This window comes from Panthera leo, chromosome E3, assembly GCF_018350215.1.
Source record: "Panthera leo isolate Ple1 chromosome E3, P.leo_Ple1_pat1.1, whole genome shotgun sequence".
NCBI lineage: Eukaryota > Metazoa > Chordata > Mammalia > Carnivora > Felidae > Panthera > Panthera leo.
In genome coordinates this window covers 477,195-491,391 of record NC_056694.1, presented here as the reverse complement: position 1 = coordinate 491,391, position 14,197 = coordinate 477,195, and the positions used below count along the sequence as shown (strand labels likewise).

The 14,197-nt window shown below is 57.3% G+C and overlaps 1 protein-coding gene across 5 annotated transcripts in view; it reads left to right on the top strand.

Annotated features, from left to right (window-relative positions):
* PRKAR1B (protein kinase cAMP-dependent type I regulatory subunit beta) overlaps nucleotides 1-14,197 on the top strand; it is a 115,637-nt gene that overhangs the window by 12,342 nt on the left and 89,098 nt on the right. For 2 of the 5 annotated variants that reach the window (XM_042921605.1, XM_042921604.1), the window contains one exon: nucleotides 1,843-2,043. In XM_042921605.1, the coding sequence (XP_042777539.1) occupies nucleotides 1,864-2,043 (180 nt within the window). In that variant the 5' untranslated portion in view covers nucleotides 1,843-1,863. Of the gene's footprint in view, nucleotides 1-732; nucleotides 812-1,438; nucleotides 1,678-1,842; nucleotides 2,044-14,197 lie in introns of those variants that run through there. The other 3 variants (XM_042921603.1, XM_042921606.1, XM_042921602.1) reach the window with 3 other exon arrangements.

The window sequence follows — 14,197 nt, the reverse complement described above, 5'->3', positions numbered from 1 at the left end:
AGGGTGGGGTCCCCCAGCAGACTGAGATGAGTTTCTGCCCCCACCCTGCCAGAATGGGGGCAAAGCCTGGTTTGGGCAACAGGAAAATAAGGACAGTTCCGTTTTCTGCAGGTCTGGGCTTACAGATTAGGAAGTCACTGGGGGGGGGGGGGGCTCTGCAGGCCTCGGTAACCTCGTGGACACCGGAGGGTGGTGGGAAGAAACTCGGATGACCCCCTGATTTCCCACTGGGACATCTGAAGGAAATCGGCTCACCTCTAGGTCTGGGCCCATCTGGCCCCCTCTTCTGGCCCTGACTTGGGGCCCTCGACCCCGAGAATGGGTGCACCTGCTGGAACCAGTACGCTGCAGCCTGTGTAGATGGAACACGCCAGCTGTGAGCAGTGGGGGGCCCGGCCGTGACCCTGATGCCGCCTCAGCTGCAGCCAACCAGGGTGCAGGGGAAGGGGGGGAGGAGGTGTGGGCGGTGGGCGGCGGAGGGCGGTGGTCCCGGCCGGCCGTGGGTTTGTGCAACTCGAGGCCCGCCCGGGCTTGGCCAAGGCGGGGAGGGGGGAGCGCAGAGGTAAGCCAGGGGCGAGGGGACATCCGCGCGGAGAGGTCTGCGGTCGGGCAGAGGGAGGCCCGCCGCGGCGCCGGAAGTAGACGAGGTGGGGGGCGGGCGGGGGGGGAGGGGGCCGGCCGGGAGCCGGGGGCGGGTCGGCGCGGCGCGGGGGCGGGCGGAGGGCGGCGCCGCTGCAGTGCGGGGACCCGCTCGCCCGCCGTCCCCGCGTCCGCGCGCAGCCGCCTGGGGCTTCGGGCGCCGCGCCTGCAGGTACGCGGGGCTGCGACGGGGTCTGCGTAGGGCCCCCCGGCCTGCGCGGGCTGAGGGGTGGGCTGGGCCGGCCGCGAGGCCCGGGGAAATGTGGGCCCGGGGAGCCCCCGCCCCCTTGGCCGCACCTGGCCCCGTCGCGCAGTCGTGAGGGGCGCGCGGGCTGGGGGCTCGGGGCGGGGGCGCCGGGCCTGGGGAAGGGGTGCGGGGGCCCGAGGAGGTGGGGCCTGGGGAAGGGGCACAGGGACGGGGTGGGGGAGCGCAGGGCTTGGAGAAGGGGCAGGGGGCGCAGAGGTGGGGGAGGGGCGCGGGGTCTGGGGAGGGGATGCAGGGGCCCGAGGAGGTGGGGCCTGGGGAAGGGGCGCAGGGACCGGGGGCGCGCAGGGCTTGGAGGAGGGCCGGGGCGCAGAGGCGGGGGAGGGGGCGCGAGGGGCCTGTGGGGGGGTGCGCAGCCTTGGCACCTTCCTGGGGTCCCCGCGAGGCGGGGGGGGGGGGGGGGGGGGGCGGCTGGCGGGAGCTGTGCAGCCCCAGTTCCTGACCTGTCATTGTGACTTAGCCCCCACCGCCGGGCTGAGAACTGCGCGGCCCTGCCATTGTTCCCCATGTTCCATCCTTCCAGAAGGCCCCTCAGCTGGCTTTCAACCGTTTTCCTTGTTTTCTTTCTGTTCCTGCAAAGCAGGCTTCTCGATCCCGTAGCAGCACCCCTTCATTTCCCGGGTTCACACAGCTGTCCCTACAAAGGGGGGAGGGATGGTCGCCACTCAGGTTCCCAGGGCCCCCACTTTCCGCCTTCAGGTTTCTCGGAGACCAGGGTTTGCTCATCTACAAAATCTGGTTGATCCTCCCCCATGCCCACAAAGATCTTCGCGGTAAGGCTTTGTGTTGACGACTCATCCAGCCCCTGAAAAGGAAGACCTGTGACAGGCGGGGGGGGGAGGCACGTCCGCCCGTCGTGGGGTTGTTGGATTTGACATCGACACATCCCAGGTGCCTTTCAGATGCATGTGTACAGTGGCCTGCGTTTTCTTCCCCAGGAGGCCAGAAGTGGGGCCACCATGGCGTCCCCGTCCTCTTGCCCGGCGGCGGAGGAGGACGAGAGCCTGAAGGGGTGCGAGCTGTATGTGCAGAAGCATGGTGTTCAGCAGGTCCTGAAGGACTGCATCGTGCACCTGTGTGTGTCCAAGCCAGACAGGCCCATGAAGTTCCTGCGGGAGCACTTCGAGAAGCTGGAGAAGGTCAGTGCTGCCCGGTGTCCCCCTCCCTGCACAGGGGTGCTGGGCCCACCTGCTGGAGCTCGAGCTCAGGAGAGTGCCCCGCGGCTCTTCCAGGGCCCAGCCCGGGAGGCTGACCTCACCTGATTCATTCTCCTGCTCCGAGGTCCCAGCCACCACCTCCCTGCCCCCCTGCCCTCCCAGCGGTTCGGGGTCTGCCAGGCACAGCGCCTTAGGGAGAACTGACTGGGAAGACGGCCTACGGGGCCCACTGACAGTTTTCTCTTTTCACGTTTATTTATTTTTGAGGGAGAGAGAAAGAGAGAGAGCGCGCGGGAGCCCAAGTGGGAGAGGGGCAGAGAGAGAGGGAGACGCAGGATCCGAAGCGGGCTCCAGGCTCCGAGCTGTCGGCACAGAGCCCGACGCAGGGCCCCATCTCACGAGCTGTGAGATCACGACCTGAGCCGAAGTCGGACGCTCAACCGACGGAGCCCCCAGGCGCCCCTTCGGGGCCCGCTGAGTTTTCAACTAGGGGGACAGAGACGGGGACCCGGTGTCGTTATGGGTGCGTTGACATTTGGGATGAAAGGACGCAGGTCTGAAGTGCATGTGACGCTCGATTCGGCAGCAGTCTGCCTCTGGGAGGAGGTGGGCGCCCGCAGAGGGAAACGCCCCTTAGAGGCATGCAGCGTGGGGAAGTGCACACGACCCACGCCTCTCTTCTGAGGAGCGACCCTGCCACCCCCTGGCTCATTCCTCCGTGAACGGTCTCCCTCACCTCTTCTGGTCCATCGGTGGGAGGACGGGCTCGGAGCGGGAGGGGGTTCCCGAGCCCCTTGGCGACCTGCCCTTCCGTGGCGGGCTCCTTCCTCTGGCTTCCCACCCTGAACCCTCTCCGGGGGGCACCTGAGGGTCCTCCTCTGGGCCCCTTGCTCACAACCTAACTTAACTGTCCCTGCCCTAGTCTCACAGGGTGGATAGAACCCTGGGGTCAGACTCAGGTCTGTTCTTTTTTTAAACATTTTTTAAAATGTTTATTTTTTGGGAGAGGGGGAGAGAGAGTGAGCAAACCAGGCAGGGGTAGAGAGAGAAGGAGAGATGAATCCCAAGCAGGCTCCACGCTGTCTGTGCAGAGCCCCATGCGGGGCTCGAACTCGTGAACGGTGACATCATGACCTGAGGAAGCTCAGGTTTGCTCTTAAGCCTCTCTGAGTTCCCCCTCCCCCTCAGGGGCCTCCTGTGACCCTTAGCCCCGACCCAAAGGAATTCCTTTCTTTCCTTTAAAACAGTCTGTTAGGGGCACCTGGTGGCTCAGTCATCTGACTCTCGATCTCAGCTCAGGTCATGATCTCACCGTTCGTGGGTTCTGGCCCCTCGTCAGGTTCTGTGCTGAGAGCGTGGAGCCTGCTTGGGACTCTCTCTCCTCCCGTCTGCTCCTGTCCCACTCTTGTCCTCTCTCTTCTCTCTCTCAAAATAAACAAACTTGAGAAAATTAAAACAACCTGTTAAACAACATTTTCGAGTAAGGCCTACCTTTAAAAAAATTTTTTTTAATGTTTATTTTTGAGAGAGAGACACAGTGCGAGCGGCGGAGGGAGACACGGAATCAGTCGGAAGCAAGGCTTCAGGCTCTGAGCCGTCAGCACAGAGCCAGACTCGAGGCTCAAACTCACGGACTGTGAGATCATGACCTGAGCCGAAGCTCGATTGACTGAGCCACCCAGGTGCCCCAAGTAATGCCTACCTTTTAAAGAAAGTTTGAAAGGTTCAGAAGCAGAAAGAAGGAGTAACAGTCGTACGTGGCCCCCCTCCACCCAGTTGCCCCCTCTCCCCACACAATCGTGTCATAGATGCCATTTTATATCGCATACTTGTGCTTTTCACAGACCTCACTCGGCTGGGTGTGTGACCCTACGTTGAAGTTTTCTCAACACTCTCCCTCATGACGAGACAACTGAGTTGTTTATGGTTTTCTTCAAAGTTGAAAATAATGCCACACCAACGCATTTGTACGTGGTCTTTTCCCCCTGTGTGTGGCATTGTTTGTTTAGTACAGTTTTTGGAAATGGGATTATGGAAATTCCAGATGGCATTGTTGAGTGGCTATGGCTTCGTTGGGTGGCGGAGGTCCCGGTGGGTGGAGGAGGCCCCCGTTGGGTGGCTGTGGCCTTGTCGTGGCAGCTCACGTGCCCGCCGCCGACAGAGTTTGGCTGTGGGTCTGCCCATCGTAGCCGGCTTGGGCAGTTTTCATTTGAAAGGCTGTCGTTCCCAGTTGATGTGCAACAGTCCCGTGGCCCTCATCCACTTTGCCTACTCTTGAGGTCATGGTTGTGGAGCGGTGCCGTGGGTGTGAGTGTTGGCCAGCAGGCCCACCCACAGGTGACGTGCCTGTCCCTGTGGCCTCCTCCCTTCCCTCAGACCCTCACCGTCAGGGCTGCAGTCATTTGCTGGGGTTGCTCCCAAGTGGTACCCGCTAGGCGACGTGTCTCGGAGGTGTGGCTGACGGGCATCAGTGCGAGATGGAGAGGAGGGTCTCCACCGGGGACGGTTGGCCCCCAGGGGACACGCGGCACTGGCCGGAGACGGTTGAGCATCCAGCGGGGGTGCGGAGGGGAGGCAACACGGCTGTCAGTTGTGGCTCAGTGCTCAGGGCTGGCCGGTGGAGCGGACGTAGGAGCGGGGCAAGAGGCTTTGGTGTGGACCTGAGTGAATGGCAGTGCCACCTGGCAAGAAGGGGACAGTGGGAGCAGACGGGCAGGGCGGGAGAGCGGCGACAGCGCGAGTCTTCAGGAGGCTGTGAGCTCGCGTTGGGGGCAGGGGGTGGCCGGCAAAGGGCAGGGGGCGGGAAGGTTCTCTGATCATACTTGCCCTAGGAGGTGACAGGTGAGGACCGGGCTCTGGAAGAGGAGGGTGGCCTGTCACAGTCGGGGGAGGAGACTGAGCAGTTTCCTACTACTTGACAACGAGGGATTCGTATCCTCGCCAAGTCATGGTCACCGTAGCCACCACGTCAGCCTGCCGGGGCCGCCGGGTCAAAGCCCCGCAGACCAGGAGGCCACACTCGGTCCTGGAGGCTGCGGGCGCGGGCCCGGCCTGCCCCAGACGCCTCCCCCAGGGTCAGCCTGCGGTGCTCCCATCCCGACCTGCATCCACCCTCACACGGCCTTCTCTCTTTCCGTGGGGACACGTCACCTTGCCTGAGGGCCCACCCCGTGACGTCATTTTAATGATCACATCCGCAAAGACCCTGTCTGCAGATGAGCTTACGGTCTAAGGTCCTGGGGTTGGGAACCCAACAGCTGTGCCCTGGGGGGTTGCAGTCCGGCTGCAAAGGGCTGCTTTGCTTAGGCTGCGGGCGACCGCGAGCCACTGGTAACGGGAAGAGCGGGTGACCAGCCTTCACGTCTTTGTCAAAGGCAGCGCCAGACGAGCTCCGAGGTGTGTGACAGGCGGTGCGGACAGAAGCCGGTGCCTCAGGGCCCGGCTGCGGCCTGTTGTCACTTCTCCGCCACGGCTGACGCGCTCGGGCGCTGGGGGGATTTTGCGGGTTCTCTGACACCACGTGCATGCTTTCACGTGTGGGTGACTCTACTAGGGAGTCCGTCCCTGGTGCCAGATCTGAGACTCCTGCCTGAGGGCGTCCTGAGCTCCCACGGGAGTCTCACTCGCTCAGCCAGCGTTCGTTAATATGGGAGCAGGAAGGCTCTTTGCCCGTGGCTGGGGGAGGCGGAGTCCCGGGCCACCTGCTCCTGGCAGAGGCCACCGTGAGTGGACAGCAGGCAGACGCCCGGGGAGGGGGAGTTTTCTCGTGTGACAAGCGGGAAACGTGTGTGCGCGGCCCAGATAAAGGCCCGGCACAGAGCGGCGGGGATGGCCCAGCTCTCGGGGCGCTGCCCTGGCCGGGCCTCAGGCCTCCATGAGTGACTTCATCGCGGGCCATTTAAGCAGGTGGTTCTTCTAAGGTCCAGACTTGAGGGGGCCAGACGGTCCTTATGCACTGACGACACGGCCCCGAAGCTTCTCCAAGACGTGGTCTTTCAAAAGATCATGGGCGATGAAGTCGTTTGTCCTTTCCAGAATGGAGTTTAGACGCTGTAAGCAAGAGTTCCCTCCATAAAGATACACCTGTTACCGTTCACGTACGTACCAACCCTGCGTTTTCACGAGGACTGTTCCCACTGTGCGGCAGACACGTGCACGTGCAGACCTGAGTCATTGTCTCGTACGCGCACTTTCGGTTTGACTTTTTGTTAGTGTTCTTTTATTGTAGTAAAATGTATGGGATGTCAAGTTCACTCTGTTGACCATTTTATTTTTATTTATTATTTTTTTAAATGTATTAAACATTTTTTAATGTTTAATTTTGAGAGAGAAAGAGAGAGAGAGGGACACAGAGCATGAGTGGGGGAGGGACAGAGAGAGAGGGAGACACAGAATCGGAAGCAGCCTCCAGGCTCCGAGCCGTCAGCACAGAGCCTGACGCGGGGCTTGATCCCGTGAGTCACGAGATCGTGACCTGAGCCGAAGTCGGACGCTCAACTGACTGAGGCCCCAAGGCGCCCCCTTGAACGTTTTAAAGTGTCCATTCTAGTGGTGTCAAATGCGTTGATGTTCCGTGCTCGTCTCAGTAGCACCGTTATGGCATCTGTGGCCATAAGATCACGTGGATGTCGTGGCCTTTGTTTGCATTGTTTCGTGTTTGATGGTTTTCAGTTTCTTTCTTTTTCTTTTTTCTTTTTTTCCTTCAGAAAACACCTTTGTGCCTTTGTGCTGCAGTCAGGGCCTGTGCTCTGGGGTCTGCGTGTCTGCGTGTTTTTACAGCTCTAGAGCCACGTTTCTGGTTTACTCCACAGAATTAGATGAGTTTGTGGTTCCCCTAACACGCGTGGCTCGTGCCGAATTCCCAGATCCTCACCAACATTGGCTTCTTTGACCGTTGTTTTGTGCTCATCTGTGGACATCGATACCTCACTGCCGTGCCTGCCCCCCCCACCCCCCCGTGCCGGATATCGGTTCAGCGGTGGTGACACAGTCCGAGCGGCCAGGCTCACTGCTATGTCTTTAGTAAAAACTAACAAGTCACGTGTTTTGCTTTTGGAAGGAGCGGACACAGCTCAGAAGGGGCAGCTCTCCTGGGAGACATCCGTGGCAGTAAATGGCATCCCACCCAGACAACCGCTCCTGAGGGCGGTGGGTGGACGCTGGGCTACGGGATGGGTCTCTGGTTGCTCAGTTTGGAAGCTCAGCACGTGCTTCCCGGTGACCGGCGCCATTCTGGTGGCGCCCAGAGGCCCAGACAGACGGACTGCTTCATTGCACACCCGGGGGACGCAGAGGGGCAGAGTCTCATGGAATCACCACCTGCTTGCTCCCTGGCACTTAGAGCCGCCAGGCCTTCCGGGCTCCGAGGTGACTGCTGCCGTGCCCGGGGACGAGAGCGGCCGTGACAGCACCCGTACCGTCAGTTAAGGCCCCGCGTCGGGCGGGGGACAAGACAGCTTCTCAGAGCAGGACGCCCTACTGGATGCACGTGCCAGTGAGCCCAGAAAAGTGATGTGTGGGTATGGCACAGAGTCAAAGGTGTGAAAGCTAAAAGTCTCTCACCCCCACTGCCCCTGCCGCCCAGAGCCCACCTCTGTTGGCTCCGTTGTCTGAGATTTCTCGGGAGGATGTTACGCATTTTGGGCAACGTGGGTGCGATTTCTGGGCTGACCTGCACGTGGGCACGCTGCCCTGAGCCTGGCCTGTCCCCGCTGACGGGTCACTCGAGGGGACGCTCCACGGCAGCACGGGTAAGCCCGCTCCGCTCGCCTGTTAAAATTCTCCTTGAATTTAAATGCCCTGAAGCTCGTGCTGTGTGCTTTGCAACCACATGAGCTCTGACCGTAGTGTTCCTGCCACCGTAACCGAGGCCCAGACCTGAGGTGCCGCCGTTCTCTCGTCTGCATCTCCCCCCCACCCCCCACCCATTTCTTTCTGCCCGTGCTGGTCAGCCCATCCCCCACCTGTAACCCCTGGCACCACTGGAGTGTCCGAAGCTCTGCATTTTCAAGAATGTTCCGTCAGTGGAGTCCTGCGTGGCATGTGGCCTTTCGAGGAGTTTGGGTTCTTTAACTTAACGAAGCGCCTCTGAGGTTCCTCGAGGTTTTGTGAGTGTCCTGAGTTTGAGTTATTTTGCTGAACTGTACTCCGCTGTGTAGACGGAGCACAGTGTGTTCATCCTTTGGCGGGTTGCATTCCCACCAGCAGTGGCTCCTGGCACCTCACGTGGCCACCACTTGGTGTTATCAGGTTTCAAAGTTTAGCCATTCTAATGGGCATGGGGTGGCCCTTCAGGCCCCTATTGCATTTCCTAATGACCAGTGTCACTGAGCATCTTCCCGTGCTCTTCCTATGCCCTTACTTGCCCTTGGCCTGTCTCCCCGCTGAAGTGCCTGTTCATGGCTCTTGTCCATTTTTTTTTTTTTTTTCCTTGTCCATTTTCTTACCAGGTCCTTCTCTTACTGTTGGGCTTGGAAACTCCGTGCGTTCAACTCATGCCCTTATGTGCATGGATGCAAGTCCTGCGTCAGGTTCTGGTTTGCAGACACCTCCTTCCAGTCCGTCCTCAGCCTGTCTGCCTGTTTTCTCACTAGTGTGTTTCACAGAGTGGAAGTTCTGGCTTCTGAAGTCTGGTTTTTCAAGGTATTTGTTTTAGTGGATTGTGCTTTTGTGTTTAGCTTTGTGTGAAGAACTCTGCACTGAATTTGGGCAGACCTTTGACTTCATCAGCTGGCCGTACACTGGGGGCATGTCTCTGGATCTTTCTTTCTTTCTTTTTTTTTAATGTTTTATTCGTTTTTGAAAGAGAGAGAGGGAAGGGGCAGAGAGAGAGAGAGAGAGAGAGACAGAATCTGAGGCAGGCTCAGGCTCCGAGCTGTCAGCACAGGGCCCAACGTGGGGCACAAACTCACAAACCCTGAACTCATGACCTGAGCCGAAGTCGGACACTCAACCGACTGAGCCCCCTGGCGCCCCTGGATCATTCTGCCGTTATGTGAAGATCGAAGTCGGGTAGTATGAGCCTCCCTGCATTATTCTTTTTCTTTTCTTTTTCTTTTTTTTTTAAACGTTCATTTATTTGAGAGAGAGAGAGAGAGAGAGAGGGAGAGAGAGAGAGAACGATTTGGGGAAGGGGCAGAGGGAGGTGGAGAGAGCGAATCCCAAGCAGGCTCCGTGCTCATTGCTTAGCACAGAGCCTGACGTGGGCCTCGGTGTCACGACTGTGACATGACCTGAGCCAAACTCAAGAGTCGGATTCTCAACCGACTGAGCCACCGGGCGCCCCTGCATTGTTCTTTTTCAAAATTGTTTTGTCCACCCCGGTTCCTCTGCCTTTTTAGGCGTGTTTTAGCGTGATCTTGGTGACATGGACCAAAAAATCCTCTTGGGATTTTGAGTGGGTTCACGTTGATACATAAATCAGTTTAAGGAGAATAGACAACAATCTAGAATCTTCTAGTTATCCTGCAGCTAACTTTCCAGGATAGCTCTTTGTTTATCTAGGTCTTTGATTTCTAATGTCAATGAAAGAAAATCTTGTATTTATTTAATTTTTATTTATTGATTTTTAAGGAGAATAGACCACAATCTAGAATCTTCTAGTTGACCTGCAGCTAACTTTCCAGAATAGCTCTCCGTTTATCTAGGTCTTTGATTTCTAATGTGGATGAAAGAAAAACTTGTATTTATTTAATTTTTATTTATTTATTTTTATTTTAGAGAGAGAGTGGGTATGTGCAAGTGGGGAGAGGGGCAAAGAGAGAATCCCAAGCAAGCTCCACACTCAGTGCAGAGCCTGACGTGGGGCTCGATCTCATGGCCCTGGGATCATGGCCTGAGCTGAAATCAAGAGTTGGACGCTCAACTGACTGAGCCACCAGACGCCCCTTTAGATTTTTAATACACAGCTCCTTCATGTGTTTGGTTAGATTTACTCCTGTTTCGTTTTTTATTGTTATTTAAGTGGTACTCCTTTCTAACGGACAGGTGTTATCTTGTGGGAGCAGTTTTAGGGCCGCAGGGCTCCCGCGTGCCCCGCTCCGTGCGGCTCCCCACTAGTCCCGCTGTGTCAGTGGAGTGTGTTACAGCTGGCGAGAGCCGCCGCCCTCGACTGAAGCCTGGAATTTATGTCAGGGTCACTGCTTGTGCCCCACAGTCCTGTGGCTTCTGACAGATACCTGATGTCACATATCTGTCGTTAAAGTATCATTTTGATTAGTGCTGCTGCCCGAAAAACTCCGAGCTCTACCTATTCATGCCTCCCGCTTTCCCTCTGAACCCTTGATCTTTTACCGGCTCCCTGCCCCTGCCTTTCCCAGAAGGCCACTCGGCTGGGATGACCCAGGGGGCGGCCTCTCCAGACTGGCTTCCTTCACGCAGTAACCTGGATCGAAGGTGCCTCCGCGTCGTTCTTGGCTTCGCGGCTCCCTTCTTTCCGGGGCAGAGTAAAACCCCACCGCCCGGATGGAGCCCGGTCGTCCATCAGCCACCGAAGGGCGTCCGGTTGCTGCCCGGGTTCGGTAATCACGGATAAGGCCGCTGCAAACATCCGCGTGCAGGTCTGTGAGCACGCACGTTCTCACATCTTGGAACGTGACTGCAGGACCGCACGGCGAGACCGTGCTCGGTTTTGTAAGACACCAGGGTCCCTCTCGGAGCGGCCGCGGCATCCTGCGTCCCCTCTGCTCCCCGTCCCGCCAGCACCCGGCGGTGACGTGCTGTGGGCCGTGGCCCTTCTGACAGGCGGCGGTGGCCTCTCCTTGCTGTCTTGCTCCCCGTTTCCCTGACGGCACACGACGTGGAGCACGTTCCCGTGCGCGCCTGCCCTCCCACACGCGTTCTCCCCCGGCTTCTGCTCCGATCTCCTGCCTGGTGTTTAACTGGGTTGTTTGCTTTCTTGTTGACCTTATGAGGTTTGTCGAGCATTTTGGACACGAGTCCTTAGTGGATGTGTGTTTTTGAGTATTTTCTCCTAGTCTGTGGCTTGTGTTTTCATTCCTTTAACTGTATGTAATTTTGACTCCTTTTTTTTTTTTTTAATATTTATTTTTGAGAGAGAGAGAGAGCGCGCGCATGCGAGGGAGGAGGCAGAGAGAGAGGGAGATACAGAATCTGAAGCAGGCTCCAGGCCCTGAGCTGTCAGCACAGAGCCTGACGCGGGGTTTGACCCCACAAACTGCAAGATCATGACCTGAGCCGAACTTGGATGCTTACCCGACTGAGCCACCCAGGTGCCCCTATGATCATCTCTGTGACGATTAAATGTTACTAAAAACGTGACATAACAAGCCAGAGTATTCTATTACGTAGATATTTCTAAATTATTTTTTTTTAATTTTTTTTTTAACGTTTATTTATTTTTGAGACAGGGAGAGACAGAGCATGAACAGGGGAGGGTCAGAGAGAGGGAGACACAGAATATGAAGCAGGCTCCAGGCTCTGAGCTGTCAGCACAGAGCCCAACGCGGGGCTAGAACTCACGGACCGCGAGATCATGACCTGAGCCGACGTCAGCCGCCCAACCGACTGAGCCACCCAGGCGCCCCTTACGTAGATATTTCTAAATTGATTCAAGCAATTTCTTGCTGCTAGCTGGATTAAAAATTTGTTGAAACACTGCAGAGAACATTCTAGTACAGGTATCTCTGACACCTCTCATTGCTTCCTTTGGATATATTTTAAGAGATAGATTCATGGGGCCTAGAAGTGTCCATCGATTTCTGGTGACAGTTCTCCAAAAAGGTTTTATTCACTTACTCACTTAGTTGACAGATGTTTTTTGAACACCAGCTACGTGGCAGGTGTCGTTCTAGGTACCGGGCCGGATCTGGGAGCACATCAGGAAGCCCAGGACTTCCCCGCTGTGCCGCCCTGGGCGTGCGCGCTGCCCTTCACCCAACTGCACGAGGCAGCAGGGCCACGGCTGGTCAGGGCCCCAGGTCGGCTCTGCGTCCTTACTGACTTACGTTCTTTCTGGGATGCTTCAGTGTGTGCTCAGGCAACTGACGAGATCCTGGAAAGGGGTGTGTAAATCAGAATTTTACAATCAAGTACATCCCCCGATGAGGTTAAATCTTTTTCTTACTCAAAAACCATATTCTTTGACCATAACCCAATAAAGTTGTTTTACGGTCATTAATAAAGTGCTAACCAGGAGAAAACGGAGGAAGCCAGCCTCCGCATACGCTTGGAAACCAGTAATGAGCGTTTGTGTAATTTGTGAAAGAAGATTGTCATAGTAAAAAATTACGAGATATTTAGAATTAAGTGACATTTAAAGCATCCCAGTTGGTCTTTTTTTTTTTTTTTAAACGTTTATTCATTTTTGAGACAGAGAGAGACAGAGCATGAACGGGGGAGGGGCAGAGAGAGAGGGAGACACAGAACCGGAAGCAGGCTCCAGGCTCCGAGCCATCGGCCCAGAGCCCGATGCGGGGCTCGAACTCACGGACGGTGAGATCATGACCTGCCTGAGCTGCAGTCGGACGCTTAACCGACTGAGCCACCCAGGCGCCCCCTAGTTGGTCTTTAGAGGGAAAATTATTGCTTCACTGGACACTAAGATTAGGAATTACTGAACCATGTGTCTCCGACTCCTACAGCACCAGAGCAAATCCTCACAGACTGGGGGGCCGCGAGCAGCAGGAATTTTCTGCCCCACGGCTGGGAGGCCGGGAGCCCAAGCTCAGAGCTGCAGCGGGCACTTCCTCCTGGTGGTCCCGACACGGGTCCGTCCCGGCCTCACGTTGCTCTCAGCCCCTGATGTGCAGACACATCACCCGGCCTCTGCCTCTGTCTTCACGGTGAGATCTGCCCTGAGCCGTGTGTCCAAATCCTCCTCCTGTTACGAGGACACCAAGGCCTCATTTTCACCTGTGTCTGCAAAGGTCCTGTTTCCAAATAGAGCTGCCCTCTGAATTTTCGAGGGAGCCTATGGAAGCCGCTACGGTGTGAGGCCTGGGAGGTTGGAAAGAGGGTGAGTGACAGAGCCACACGGTGGAAATAACAAGGATAAAGCAGAAGTTAATGAAACGGAAATGGAGGAGGTGACGGCAGACGGTAAAGGAGGTGACTCTGGGGATGAATAAAATGGACAGCTGGGAAGGTGGCTGCACAAAGAAGGGACCATGTAAACGGGAATATGCCACAGGTCCGGAGAGGGCACCTGGGGAGGTGGGGAGCTGAGCTCCCAACGACCCACGGTGTCCCCTGGGTTCGGCCTGTCTCATCCGGGCCGGCTCAGAAGGCCCCTCCTCCAGGAAGCCCTCCCGGCCTCTTCCTTCCCAGGGGTGGCCTAGGAGCCCCCTTGCCTGCACAGCCCTTGTATCTAGTCCTTCATGGCTCAGCCGGTTTCTCTGTCAGACTTGGACCCGTCTTTCCTATTAGATCGAAACCTTCCGTGACAAACCGTGCCTTTTTCTCTGTATGAGGGCTGGTATTCAGAAAGTGCTCAATAAATGGTTGAAACTGCACCTTTCTCTCCTCTCTTTGCCACTGAAGGTCGAGCGCCCCTGGACATGCCCCTTGCACTCTCCGGGCCTCGGTTTCCTTGCCTTGTAGGTGGGGATGGCTGGCCTCGGGGCTTGCCTCGTGCTCTGAGATGCTGCAGCCCTGGGAGGGGGCTTGTGGTTGGTCCAGGGGTGGCACCATGGACCCCTGTCCTGGACGCCGCAGGTCCCCAAGTAGCACGGCTCTCCCTCAGTCGGAGGGGACAGGGAGGCAAGGGACAGTCCCCCTGGGGGGAGGTCCAGAAACGCCAACTTGACCACCGCTGGGGAAGCGGCCCCTCCTCCTGCGGGGTGTTCAGGACCAGCGTGGGCAATCAGGCTGGTGTGGACCGCTGCCCCAGAAGGCCTCTCAAAAGGACCGGCAGGCTGCGTCGTCAGCCAGAGAGGGGGAGCATGGGGTGGAGGGGACGACTCCATCTGTGCCGGGTCCCAGGCACGTGGGCTTCTCAGCAGCGTATACTGAGTTCCAGAAAGTCTCCCGACATCCCGCCTCCCGACATTCAGAAGAGAATGTCCTCTTCTGAGGCCGCAAGGCCGCATTTTGCCCCTCGTGCCGGAAAATCGTGGTCAGAAGACAGTGAACGTCATATGCGGTCTGGGGAGAACGTGGCCCCGGGGCAGAGCAAGGA